At 46.9% G+C, this 14,604-nt stretch overlaps 1 protein-coding gene across 1 annotated transcript in view; it reads right to left on the reverse strand.

Annotated features, from left to right (window-relative positions):
- SCARA3 (scavenger receptor class A member 3) overlaps positions 1-14,604 on the reverse strand; it is a 43,058-nt gene that overhangs the window by 18,370 nt on the left and 10,084 nt on the right. The window contains exons 5-6 of the mRNA XM_049772631.1: positions 1,244-1,300; positions 749-1,197 (exon numbers count right to left, since the gene is read on the reverse strand). Of these exons, the coding sequence (XP_049628588.1) occupies positions 749-1,197; positions 1,244-1,300 (506 nt within the window). The remainder of the gene's footprint in view (positions 1-748; positions 1,198-1,243; positions 1,301-14,604) is intronic.

Below are 14,604 nucleotides of genomic sequence, written 5' to 3' on the forward strand. Positions count from 1 at the left end.
CCTGGGTTCAATTCCCAGCACCTCCAGGGATCCCTCAGAGCATCACCAGGAGCAATCTCTGAGTGCAGAGCTAGGAGGAAGCTGGGGTGTGACCCAAAACTTAGAAAGAAAAACAAATCAAACAAAGCTCCAAAGGTGGGTCTGGCTGTGGTCTCTGGGCTGAACAGGCACAAACCAAGCAGGAGCCCCAAGAACAGCAGGATGTGGCCCCCAAATCCAGATAAAATCAGACCTCTCAGGTGTTGTTCCCAACCTGGGGTGTATGCCTGAGCATCTGGGTTCTAATTTGGAGGTGGGGAGGGAGATGGAAGCTGACCTCTGACCTCAGGTCAGACCTCATGCTCCAAACAGGAGGTGAGAGTAGGGTCAGGGTGAGGGTTCAGAGACTGGGGTCAGGGCTAGGGCTCTGCATAGGAAGTAGGGGAGGCAGCAGGCCAAGTGGGGGTGCAGGAACCTCAGAAAGGGGTTCCATGCGTGGATGAGCAATAGAGGGTGAGTTTCATTCTGGGGTGATTGAAAACCTTTGAAGGGTTTGGGGGAGCAACTGCAGGCTCAGAACTGGACTGACAAGGGGGGTGAGCGGGTGTGCCAGCTCCAACGGTCCCTCCTGCCCTCCTACTCCCTCCCTAGGAGCCCCAACTCAGGCCCTCTGCCTGGAGGCCCCCCTGACCACCCAGCACTGGGGGAGGAAGAGGAGAGATGGGGGTACCAGAGAGACATCCCCTGACGTATGTTTGTGGGGCTTTACCTTTCATGGTGCCTTCTGCCCTGGCCTTGGGAGGGCCCCCTGTGGCAGGCCGCAGCAGCTTTGGGGTGCTGGGGGGAGTCTTCAGGGGTCCTGAGTGAGAGCACCGGGCCGCCTATCTCCGAGCAGTTCCCTGGAGCTGTCCGGGGGTGCAGGGAGCGCGGGGCCAAAGGGACGGCTCGCCCAGGGGGTGATCGGCGGTTTCGAGGGCTCGGGGTGCGCCCAGAAGGCTGTGGATGGGTCCGCAGGCTCACAGGCTCGGGGCGCGCCCAGCGGGGTGTCTGTCGGCTCGCAGGCTCGGGGCGCCCCGCTGCCCATCCCGCAGCGCCTCGCGCTTCCCGCTGGAGGCCGGGCCGGCCGCAGACCAGGGCCCGCGGCTCCCCCTCCTCCTCCTCCTCCGCGATCCCTCCCTTCCTCCTCGTCACGCTTGGGCCCAGGCCCACATCAACTTCCTCGGTATTTTCAAAACTGCCGCGTCCAGTCAGGGCCTCTTGGTACCGCGCGGCCCTCCGCGAGCGCCTCCCCGGGGCTCAGCGGGCGCAGAACGAGCACGGCCTGGGGCGGAGGAGGATTTGGAGACCCAGGCCCTGGGGTCGGGACCCCAGCGATTCTTTTTCCCCTGCTTGAGGCGGAACCAATCAGCCATCCAGGAACCCCAGTTCTCTCCCCTCTCAAACCTCAGCTCAAGCCACTCTCCAGATGACAGACGTGGGATTCCACATACTGTCATCAAACTTCGGATCTCAAGCTCCACTTGGCGGTGCTCAAGGGGCTGCTCTGACTTTGCACTCAGAGATCACTCCTGCTAGTACTCAAAGGAACATAAGAGATGTCGGGGATCAAATCAAGGTCAGCTGCTCACCCTCCCAGCTGCCCTCTTGCTGGAGAGAGGACAAAAGCTCCAGGGGTCCCCCTTGGTGAGGTTTTGTTCAAGAGGAATACTGCCAACCAGATATCTCCTCTACATTCCTGACCCGTTATCTGTTTTTGTGATTATGTTACCTGCGTGTGTGTGTGTGGGGGGGGGGGGGACGACACCCTGTCCGTCCCCTTGAGACTGTCCAGAGAGAAGCACTCGTGCTGAGAGGATGTGAATTCCACAGGAAAGGGAGTTCTGTGAACCACACACCTGGACCCCAGGTTTCCATTCCCATGCACTCTCCCCCGCTCCCAACCTCTCCCATGCTCTTTGGACTCTCGGAATAAAGGAGGTGAAATCTAAGAGGCAGAAACTTTCTCCTAAATCAGAGCCAGGATGGGGGTAGGTGGTAGGTGGGAAGGTCAGCTGTGAAGGGGGGGGGGCAAATCCCAACATCAGGAAAGGGTGACCCCAACTTTCCCTCTTCTCCTGAGGGGTCCTCACTGATCTACTGAGGTCTGACTTTGGAGGCCAAAGTCCTCCCCATGTGTCCTCAGCCTGTGATCACCAGCATGAGGCCACTGTGAGGTGCCGCCGGTAAGGAAACTGAGGTTCCTAAGGAACGTAGTCTGCCAGCCCACTCTCCTCCCCATGTCCTCCAGTGGCCTGAAACGGGGATGTGAGTTCCTGAGTGGGTCATTTAAACCCCCGTCTCCTGGGATGGTTGCCTGCTGCAAGGCGCTGCTTTATAAACAGGGATTGGTACATCAAAGGAAACTCGATAACTCTCAGAATTGGTGTGCGCGGCAGTACCAGAGGCCCAGAGCTGATCCTTGGCACCGCCCGGTCTCCTGAGCCCTGAACCCCACACCCCACATAAAAGGGGAGAACTTAACCTAATGTCAGGCTTCCTTAAATCCACAGCAACCCCAGGAGATAAGCACTACTTGGTTCTTCTTTTGCAACTGAGGTTTTTGGAGCTGGGAGAAGGCAAATAAATAATGTATAACATCATCCAGGGGCTTAGTGATCTTGGGACTGGAGCTCAGCGTGCTCCCCCCGACCCCCAATGCCTCTGTATGTATAGACAGGATCCTGCTGCCTTTCCTAGGTGGAGCCCAGGTGCTGAGGGAAAGGGTTGCTCCTGTCCTGCCCCTTGAAGAAACAGGAGATGTATGTCCCGATACTGGCCCCAGCAAATGAGAAAGAGAGAGAGAGAGAGAGAGAGAGAGAGAGAGAGAGAGAGAGAGAGAGAGAGAGAGAGAGAGAGAGAAGGAGGGAGAGAGGGAGGGAGAGAGGGAGGGAAGGAGGGAAGGAGGAAGAGAGAAAGAGAGAGGAGAGAGAGGGTGCCTGAGGCCTGGAGCCATGTGGATGCTCGCTGGGCAGAGATGTAGTACATATACCCTGAGCCACTAGATCTGGTTCTGGCCTCAGAGGGACCCGAAAGTCATAATAAAAATGTCCCTTGGGGGGCAGAGAGATAGCACAGTGGTAGGGCATTTGCCTTGCATGCAGCCGACTCAGGACTGACAGTGGTTTGAATCCTGGCATTCCATATGATCCCCGTGCCTGCCAGGAGCAATTTCTAAGCGCAGAGCCAGGAGTATCCCTATAGCACCGCCAGGTGTGACCCAAGAAACAACAAAAAATGTCCTTTGGGGACCAAAGCACAGTTGGGGGGGGGATTTGCCTTGTACATAGTCAGTCTGGGTTTGATCCCCAGCATCCTATATGGCCCCTAAGCCTGCCAGGAGTGATTCCTAAGCATAAAAAGTAACCCCTGAGCACCACGGGTGAGACCCAAAAGCAAAAAAAAAAAAGTCCTGTGGAGCAAAGACATAAACTGGCTGCTAGATTGTGGTCATTTGGGGATGCCCAGGCCCCACCGATACCTTAAACCCGAGAAAGGCACAGTCTTGGCTCTGGCCCTGTGTTGACTTTCAGGAGAAGCTCTCATGTCCGGCTTCCTCTTAAGGTTCTAGAAGGTTATTCCTGGCCTACAAATGACACATATATGCATTTGGTTGGTGCTTTTAGGCTTCACCTGGCCTACTCTAGTCTCTCACTCCTGATGTGGTCATCGGATCAGGTGCATTAGAAAAGGAACTAGAGTCAGCCGGGTGCAAGGCAAGCCCCTTCCCCACTGTACCTTCTCTCTGGCCCTCCCATTATACTCAGCTTTTCCACCAATGACCCTGAGTATGGTGCTAACGGCTCCACCCTCTGAGGTAGCATTGGCATCACTTGGAGGGGTCCAGGCACTACCCAACTGAGATTTTGCTCTTTCAGCAACATAGTCAGGTTTCTCCTGTCCTGCTCGCCACTGCTAAGCAGTGCCATTCATCTGTGTTTCTAGTTCATCTGGATCCCATTTCCAGAGAATCTTTCTGTCCGGGTTCTGAGCAAGGCAAGATTCTGACAATAGCACAATCTTTCAATTCTTGTTCATTTCACAATCATTTCATAATCATAAACAACAAGCAGTTTCTCCCTGTTGCTGGTCCCGTGGTCTCATCTCTGCCAGCACTGACCAGGGCATAGCTGCTGTTTCTGATTCCCAAGGTCACCCCTTGGGTACCCGCCTCCCTATTTGTTGGGAGGGAGAGACACGGCAGCTCTGCAAATCCTTGATTAGATAGGACAGGCCTTGAAGACGCTTTCTGGCACATCCCATCAGCCCCCACCTTGACCAGAGGGAGACAAAACGTGGGACCACTGCAAACCTTTCTGCTCTGTATCTGGCCTCCCAAGTCACATCTTTTTTTTTTTTTTTTTTTTTGGTTTTTGGGTCACACCCGGCAGTGCTCAGGGGTTACTCCTGGCTGTCTGCTCAGAAATAGCTCCTGGCAGGCACGGGGGACCATATGGGACACCAGGATTTGAACCAACCACCTTTGGTCCTGGATCGGCTGCTTGCAAGGCAAATGCCGCTGTGCTATCTCTCTGGGCCCCCAAGTCACATCTTTACCAGAGTTTGAGTCCTCTCATTGTATTTTGTCCCCCAAACACAACCAGGGGTCACTCTTGAGCCAGGAATAGTCTGTGAAATGAATAAGCAAACTTAAATCGGTGAAACCTTTTTCTTACACTTAAATGAGACCAGTTCCTACCTGATCCATTCTGTTCTCCAAACAGTGACTGAACTTGGCGGAAGCACAGAGGACAGGGTGAGCCGTCTCTGTTTCTCTTGCAACTCAGGCAGAAAATTCTTCCACCCAACTATGGCAGTGGCCATAGGGCGCTGCTCACCTGCACACCAGTAGAAAAACATCTGTGGGACATCTACATGTAAGGCTTAGTCCCAGTGGCAGCAGCAAAGTGTCCCTGTGCAGTTTCTGTTCCTTTGTTAGACAAACATGCTTCGAAAGCATTGTGAGAAATGATGCTATAAAGGAGTTTGTGATGTTCCCTGCTGGTTGAGTCTGTTAGCTTTGACATGAATCACAAATACAGTCAGGCCGCTAAATAAATAAAGGATTGAGCTTTTAGATCCCTTTGTTGCAAAGTGGACTCAGGTGATTAAACAAGCTCAGGTCACCTCAGAGAAGGGTTGAGGGAGTGCATGAAGAGGGTCAGGGAAGGCCAGAGCAATAGCACAGCAGGGAGGGCATTCGCCTTGCTGATCTACCTAGGTTATCCTCATATATATCATATAGGGTCCCTGAGCACCACCAGGAATGACCCTTGAGCACAGAGCCAGGAAGTAACTTCTGAGCACCACCAGCTGTGGCCCCCAAACCAAAAAGCTTCTCTCTAACATTTTTGTTTTGTTTTAGGCCACTTTAGGGGTCACTCCTGTGTCCCTCCTAGAAGGCTTATGGGACCATATGGGATGCTTAGAATCAAGCTTGGGTCTGCCCCAGGTATGCAAGGCAAACACCCTACTGTTGTGCTATCACTCCAACCCCCACTCTCTAACATTTGACAAGTTGCACAAATATCTAATCCCTTAATACATGTTTTCTTTTTAGGAGACCACATCTGGCAGTGCCCAGGGCTTATTTTTGGCTCTATGCTCAGGGAATCACTCTTGGGGATATTTGGGGGACCCTAGGGTGTGCCAGGGATCCAACCTGAGCTGGCCACGTGCAAAGCAAGAACCCTGCCCACTGTGTTGTCATTCCAACCCTGTCTTTTAATTAAAAACATAATATCAATTTGCATGTCTGGTCACATGGGTAATATTTGAATGTGATAAAAAGGGAGCTGGAGTGACAGCAAAGAATGAGGGTGTTTTCCTTGCGTGTGGGCAACCCAGATTCGATCCTGGCCATCCTATATGACACCCCCCTCCTATGCTGAAAACTGCTAGGAATGACCCCTGAGTGCAGAGCCAAGAGTAACCCCTGAGCATCATCAGGTGTGGCCCATAAACCTAAAAGAAATAAGGACAGTTTGAGGGTCAGGTATAATGCTTAAAGGAATTCGATATTATTAATTAACATATAATATTATAATATATATAATTAATAATATTATGCATATAGAATAAATAACTATTAGGTCTATATTACTATATTATATAATTAATATTAGTTATGTTAATATTGATATTAGATATACAGAATATATACCAGTTAGGTATATATTAGATATTCTATATACTATTAATAATAATACCTAATATTATTCTATATAAGGTATTAGGTATTATTAGTTGGTATTATTAGGCACTATTGGGTATTCGATATAAGCATGTTGCCTGTTCAAGGCCTTGAGTTGGATCCCTATCTTCAAATTACTGCAGTAACCTCAGTGGGACCTCCCAAGTGCTGCCCACTGAACTGCTCTGCCTTTCTGGGGCCAACCTCTTGCAAACCCACACTGCTGGGCTGAGGGTGGCAAGGTATGAACCCCAGACTCCACAATCTGTGGGGCTCCACACACAGTAATCCAACCCTGGAAAAGGGACTGGAACAGGGGTCGCAGCAGGAAATAAACCAAAACTAGGAGCTTTCAACCTTGTTGAAGGAGAGATCTCAGCTGGCCAAAACTGCAGTTTTTATGAAGGGGGAGAGAAAACAAAATGCCTATCTATAACTAGGCCTGCCTAGGTGAGTCTCTTTGATATGTAAAGAAAGTGGGGATGAGGCCGGAAGCCAGTTTTGCTTAGGGTGAAACACATAGTAAACCAACAATATTTCTCTTTTCTGTTTGCTGAAAACACAAAAATATGAGATGGGCCAGATAGTGTTCTATTGTTTTCCATAACAGGTGGAAATCCTTAAGTAGGAACTTTAAAAAGTGGCTGTTATAGTGCAGAGGCACAGTAAAAACTGGGGAAATGAAAAGAAAAAAAATTTAGCTTAGATGAGAACAGGGGGGCCTTTCCCAGGAAGCATTTGGTCAGACATGCCAACTGCAGGCTTGAGACCAGTCAATAGTCTATGTTCTAGTTCCAGGGAAAAGTAAAAGCTTCCCTTTACTTCATCTTCTCTTTGATGGCTGTTGTTGTCAGGCATTGCACTAGAATCCTTGGACTCTCACAAGTTCTATGCCATTGCCAGGGCATCATGAAGCATGTCCCAATTTGCAAGTCATTGCCAGGGTGGCTTGCCCGTGGTTCCCTCATTGCCAGGGTAGCTCGAAACCTGACCCTGGTTCTATCTAGGGGACCTAAAGTTTGGTGTATGGACAACTGTTGTTTATTAATAAATTAACGAGTCCTAGAATTGGTGTGGTAATGGTGAGGCCTTTCTCACCTCAGTCTGACTCCTGCAGCCCCTACAGCCTGGTGGGTCTGAAGGTTGTAGGATGACAGGGGAGAAACTCACAAAGCAGTCAGATGAAGTTCAAGGAGTTAGCCAGCTTTATTTAGTGATCCTAGCCACCATGTTCATTTCCTCACATGACTTCTATGCTAAGCCTTTCCTAGCAGCTCCTTCTCTGCTCCTTCTCTGTGTCTCTCTGCCTCTGTCTCTCTTTCAGCTGCTCTTCAGGCTTCATTGCTGACTGACTCCCCTTTGCTGATTCTCCTTTCTCTCTCTAACTCTCCTTCTTTTTGTTTTGTTTTGTTTTTGGGCCACACCCGGCAGCGCTCAGAGGTTACTCCTAGCTCTATACTCCTGGCAGGCTCAGGGGACCATATGGGATGCCGGGATTCGAACCAATGATCTTCTGCATGAAAGGCAAACACCTTACCTCCTTGCTATCTCTGCAGCCCCATCTAACTCTCCTTCTTAGCCCTTCTCTCCCCCCAAGCAGACTCTTCAGTCAGCCCATTCCAGGTGTGGGCAGTTCTGATCATTCAGGTGGGATAAACAAGTTGGGGAAAGGGGTCCCTACACTCTCCACCCTTTTTGTATTATTACAGAAGCATTACTGATAAGTCCAGAACATCCACGTTTCTTTTCACAAGCTTCTCTAAACAAAATCACAAGAACTTTTTTGCAGATAATAGTTTGAAAATAAGCTGCTACATAAGATACACGATATAACAGCATAGCAATTGGGAAACATTCACTAGGATAGCTGAGAACTTTCAAAACTCTAACATGCATTTCCCCAGAATTGTGCAAACAAATATTAAAGCACTAAAGTTAGATACAAAATTTTCTGTTTGCTATGGGGCTTAGAACAAAATAATAAGATCCATACAGATAAAATACAGTTTAACTAGCAATATAGTGACCGATGAAATAGGGTCAAGAGATTAGCCTATGGGTTCAGAACAATATCAAAGAGGTAGGGTGTTTGCCTTGCATGCGGCTGACCCAGGATGGACCTGAGTTTGATCTCCTGCATCCCATATGATTCCCCAAGCCAGGAGAAATTTCTGAGTGCATAGCCAGGAGTAACCCCCAAGCGTTACTGGGTGTGGCCCAAAACCAAAACCAAACCAAACCAAAACAAAAGAGATCAGCCTAGGAGAAAGTTAAATTTTTGGAAGGAATCCAGGTGTAGGAAAGCAGTTTCTTCTCAGCCTATCTTCAGCTGGTCTTGGATCCTCCATCTTCTCCATCTTCAGGCTGCTGGAGTCTCCTCAATAGCTGCTTGCAAAAGGCACCTCTGGTAGAGGAAAGATGGTAGATGGTGGCATCTGGGATGCTGCCCAGCTGAGTGAGGCTAGGGGATGAATTGTCAGAACCTACGTCGATTTGGAGCATACCTGCAATCTTTCACTGGCATTCTGCCGGGTCCAGATGCATTAGCAGCTTTTGGTCCTCTTTCTCACAACATCAAACTCCATCGTCTCCCCATTACCAACGCTACACAGAAACTTCCTGGGATTGTTTCTCTTAATAACTGTCCAGTGAACAAAGACAAAGACATCTTCATTGGTATCATTTCTGTTGATAAATCCATAACCATTCTAGATATTGAACCATTTAATAGTGCCTAGGACTTGTATTGCCAGCACCAGCTTGTCTACCTAATTCAGTGCTTGGTGCACAGGGGAATCTTTGGTTGAGCTTTTAGACTCTGAGACACAAGAGATGGTAGCTGGCTTATCATTCTTGGGAGATGGGGTTATCTCTGATTTAGTGCCAGTTGTAAATGATAAATTATCAGTTCTGAGAAGGCTGATCAATAACTTGTCACCACTGGGAAGGCACTCTTCTCCTCTTGTGGCATGTGTGCAAGAGAATCTCCAGGGAGCCTGGCATATACAGTCCAGAGTAAAAAATGCAGGTAGATGGACCAGAGCAACATGAAACCATTCAGAATAGAAGCTATGTTCACTGATGATCCAGTGAAAGGCACAGCACATTCAGTCCAGCTGGAGGGGGCTGTCATGCTAATCTACCAAAAGGTCAAGTCACTCACTATCGTTGCAGTCTTCTTGAGTTCAGGGTTCAAGTCAGTCTAGGGCTTGGGCACCAATTGTTGTTTATTTATAAATTAAAGAGTCCTAAGTTGGTGTGAAGATGATGAGGCCTTTCTTGGCTCAGCCTAGCTCCTGCAGCCCCTACAGCCTGATGGGTCTGAAGGTTGTAGGGTGACAGGGAGAAACTCACAAAGCAGTCAGATGAAGTTCCAGGGGTTAGACAGCTTTATTTCACAGTCCTAACCACCATTTTCATTTCCTCACATGCCTTTTCCCAGCAGCTACTTCTATGCTCCTTCTCTGACTCTCTCTGCCTCTGTCTCCCTTTCAGCTGCTCTTCAGGCTTCATTGCTGACTGACTCTCCTTTGCTGATTCTCCATGCTGATTCTCCTTGTTGAGTCTCCTTTTTCTCTCTAACTCTCTATATTTACTTATTTTTTTGGCCATATCCAGAGACTCGCACAGGTTGCTTACTCCTGACTCTGTGATCAGAAATCACTCCTAGCTGGCTGGGAGGACCATATGAGATGCTGGAGATTGAACCTGGGTTGGCTGCATGCAAGACACATGCCCTACCTGCTGTGCTATCCCTACAGTTCCTAACTCTCCTTCTTATCCCCTCTCTCCCCTCAAGCAGACTCCTCTTCCTGCCCATTCTAGGTGTGGGTGGTTCTGATCATTCAGGTGGAATAAACAAGTTGTGGGAGGGAAAACCCACAGCCAACCTCAGAGCAACTAAAATTTAAGTCAAGCCAAAATGACAAACTTCAGGGTTTAGAGCCCACTTGCAACATACAAATTTTAGAGTTCCTATTCCTAATAGACAGAAACTCCTCTATTTCCTAAGATTTCCCCATTTTACTGGCTCTATGCAAAAAGGAAAAAAAGGTATGTTGCCACAAGGTAATATTGGGGCACCAGGGGACTATGGTTAGGTTGCAGTATTTATCCCTCAGAAGATGTCATAATCTATTGTAGCCGAAGCCATTGGTGGTACATGGGTCTGAAAGCAAATGCCAACACAGGAAATAATCCACATATTATTAAGGTGATTAAACATGTTCAGGAACTTCCACATGCAAGCAGACTACTCAGTCATGAAAAAACCAAAACCACAAGCAGTTTCTCCCTGAGACCCAGGGTCTTTATTAAGAAGTGAAAGACCACACCCTGAGGAACAGGTAGGGTAAGAGACCAATCCAGAGGATGCTTCCATCCAAAAGTGCTTCCATCCAATGAGTAACAAGCACCATCAAAAAGAATTATCTAAATACCGGGTATTCCAATACTTTATAATCCCTGATACATGGGTATAATAACAATACTATTGCCAGGAAATACATATAAAGAAATACTTCTGCTGAACAAGTTCGAAACAACAACAATGTTCCCCAATAAAGAAATATGCATAAAGAAATATACATTGGGGGGTGGGATTGATAGCACAGTGTTAGGGCTTTTGCCTTGCACACAGCTGACCCAGGATGAACCCGGGTTCGATCCCCTGCGTTCCATATGGTCTCCTGAGGCTGACAGAGGGATTTCTGAGCACAAAGCCAGGAGTAACCCCTGAACACCACTGGGTGTGGCCCCAACAAAAAAGACATACAATAAAAATAAATACACACAAAGAAATATACATATTCTGCCACCCACAGTCTGTTGTTATTAAGTCCAAGGTGGGAAGAGTCTGGATTACTCCTTCAGCTGACCAGGTGATCTGGTTGGGGCCAGTCAGGGATGTTAGAGTGAATGTCCTGCAGCTGATGAGGAGACATGGGCAGAGATCTGTCCCTGAGCCAGGCCCCACTCAAAAAGTTGATTCTCAGGGGTTGGAGAAATAGCACAGCGTAGGGTGCTTGCCTTACAAGTGGTCAACCCAGGACCAATGGTGTTTTAAATCCCAACATCCCATATGGCCCCCAGTGCCTGCCAGGAGTGATTTCTGAGCAGAGATCAAGGAGTAACCCTGAGCACCGCCGGGTGTGGCCTCCCCCCAAAAAAAGTCAGTTCTGGTTTTGAGTGGCAGTCCATGATGATGAGAGATTGAAAGGGTGCAGGGATGGGACTGGAGCAGTGCTCAAGGGCACAAGAGTTATAGGGATAAAGGGTTTTAATAGAGGAAGCAACAGAACTGGGATAGGTGAGCATAGGGAAACAAAGAGAAAAGGTTTTGCTGAGTGACAGGAGGGGAGGTGAGAGGTAGAAGAAATGTGTGCAACACAGACAGACAATAAGACTAACATAAAACGGGTCACTGCACACATACACACATGTACACACATACACAGTTGATCGATCAATATGTTACAGATGTATAACTGACCCTCTAGGGTGGTAAATGAGAATGGGTCAAAATGCTTCATCAATATAAAGCCAGTAAGTAAGGTGGTGAGGAAATTTTAAGCCAGTTACTGTAATAGCTAATTCCTAGGAATCACTGCTAGTAAAGGTAGAGTTGGCTATAAAAGCATCATAGGTTAGAATATGCATACATTATTCTTAAAACAATCAATTTTTTCCATATCCTGTCTTAAGCATATCACAAATGCTTTTTCATAAGTTGTTAAACATCCTTATACTGAGCAAAGTAATAAGAGTCTAGAGCACTGAACACTATAATATGAGTCTAGAGCATCAAAGTCCCCTTTCCCATAGACTTATGTGAACAAAAACATTAGGACATAGTTGCAGACATACTTAAATAGAATAGAAATAAGTTGTTGAAACATTCTTATAATGAACACTGTAATAAGAGTCAATAGCATCCAAGTTCCTTTTCTACAGACTTCAGTGAACAAAAACATTAGAACACTTTATTTATTTATTTATTTATTTATTTATTTATTTATTTATTTATTTATTTATTTATTTATTTTTCTTTTTGGTTTTTGGGTCACACCCAGCAGCACTCAGGAGTTACTCCTGGCTCTATGCTCAGAAATCGCCCCTGGCAGGCACAGGGGACCATATGGGATGCCGGGATTTGAACCACCATCCTTCTGCATGAAAGGCAAATGCCTGACTTCCATGCTATCTCTCTGGCCCAAGAACATTTTAAAAGAAGAGTTTCCTTCCTTACCCCCAAACTGAGACATATAGGGGCTGCAAAACAAGATTACTATTATTTAGGGTTGTCCAGATGCAAGAGGTTCTGAGAATAGCTTATGGTCTTTGGGTTAATTCCCTTAAATGGCTTCATGTGGAAATACCTATATATAAGGTGAACCAAGATAAAAGCCTAAAACAAAGGTGTTCCTCCCAACTTCCACTTCCCAGTAACCTCTTCCTTTGAGATGTAAAAAGTCCATTGGATAGTTACTTTTTTTTTGGGGGGGCCACACCCATTTAATGCTCAGGGGTTACTCCTGGCTAAGCGCTCAGAAATTGCCCCTGGCTTGGGGGGACCACATGGGATGTGTGGGGATCGATCCTTGGCTAGCATTTTCAAGGCAAACACCTTACCTCTAGCGCCACCTCGCCGGCCCCTGGATAGTTACTTTTTAGAAGTCATGAAGAAAAAAAGCAGGCTGACTCCAAGGAATCTTTAACTCACTGACTTGGTATTATTTCTCTGCCACTATCCTGTTTCATCAGACCCATTAGAAACACAGTGTATGGTGCTGTCTTACCACTTATGATTACTTTTATTTTACAGACCTACAGGCCTTTCTGAGTCTTGGTGGATTCTACTTCTGGTGAGGTGTAATGAGACCCAGAGTTCCTTAGTAGGGCTGCCATCTGTGGAAATATAAGCACAGCCTTTTCATTGGATAAGGAGGTTACTTCCCACCCATTCTTTGTCAAATTTCACCCAGATAGGCAAGTTGACTGTTTTCAGAGTTTGTGCTCCTTCTTGAAAGTGTCATTCAGGGGGCCGGGCGGTGGCGCTAAAGGTAAGGTGCCTGCCTGCCTTGCCTGCGCTAGCCTAGGACGGACCGCGGTTCGATCCCCCGGTGTCCCATATGGTCCCCCAAGCCAGGAGCAACTTCTGAGCACATAGCCAAGAGTAACCCCTGAGCATTACCGGGTGTGGCCCAAAAACCAAAAAAAAAAAAAAAAAAAAAAAAAAAAAGAAAGTGTCATTCAGTAGCTGTGGAAGGCTCTCCTCGGAGATTCTTGAATTCAAGAAATTCAAAGAAAATAATGTTTGGAATGAGTCAAGCGGTGGCATACCCCCTTTTCTACCTTTTAATAATTGAGTTTTGAGGGTTCTGTGAGTAAATTCAATGATGCCTTGTTCTTGAGGATTATAGGGGATACCAGTGACATGTTTGATCTGCCATTTTTAACGAATGATTGAAAAACTTTACTAGTGTAGGCTGGGCCAGTATTAGTTTTGATGATATGGGGAATACCCATGCCATAAAAATATTATAACAACAAGGAAAAAAGGCTTTATTTCTTTCAGACGCCATAGGGACAGCCTATATAAAACTAAAATAAGTATCAACTACTTTATGAAGAAAGGGTTTGTTTGGGTAAAAGGTTAACATGTGTAATATCCATTTGCCATAATTCAGATCTGTCTGATATGTCTGCAAACCTTGGCAGTTATCTCCAGCTACATGTGATTCACAGTGTAATGGAGCACAGACATGACATGCGTGGATGATTTGTCTGGCTTGTCTCCATGGAATGTGATAATGTACATGAAGGTGACAGGCGTGTGTGTGTGTGTGTGTGTGTGTGTGTGTGTGTGTGCGCGCGCGCGTGCGTATGTCTTTGGCTTGATGCTTTTCTACAGATGATGTAAAAATAGGCTTCGACCAGGGCACCAACAATTTCATTTCCTTGAGCCATCAGCCCAGGGAGGCCAGAATGAGGACAAATATGAGTAGTGAAAATAAGTTTGGAACGCTTTTGTAAAAGAGCTTGTAATTGCTGAAGCAAATCCTATACCACATGATTATGGGCATTTAGAAAAGCAGAATGGGAGAAGAATGAATGATGGAAAAAATTACAAATGATATGGTTGTAAGATGGCTTTTTCCTTCTGAGCAAATTATTTTTATTCATCTAATGCTCTGTTGGACAGAGAAAGAGGGCAAGGCACCTACTTCATACGGGCCATAAAGTATGGCCCAGTTATGGGACAAGTATTGGGAAAAGATGATATAAATATTAGCATCTAAAAAACAAAACAATAACAACAAAAAAACAGCACCTGTTGTCAGTAATACCTTTAAACTTCTGCCCATGAATCTCAAGGGTTATAAGTGGGTGCTCAG

The sequence above is a fragment of the Suncus etruscus genome, chromosome 4, assembly GCF_024139225.1.
Source record: "Suncus etruscus isolate mSunEtr1 chromosome 4, mSunEtr1.pri.cur, whole genome shotgun sequence".
Classification (NCBI taxonomy): Eukaryota; Metazoa; Chordata; class Mammalia; order Eulipotyphla; family Soricidae; genus Suncus; species Suncus etruscus.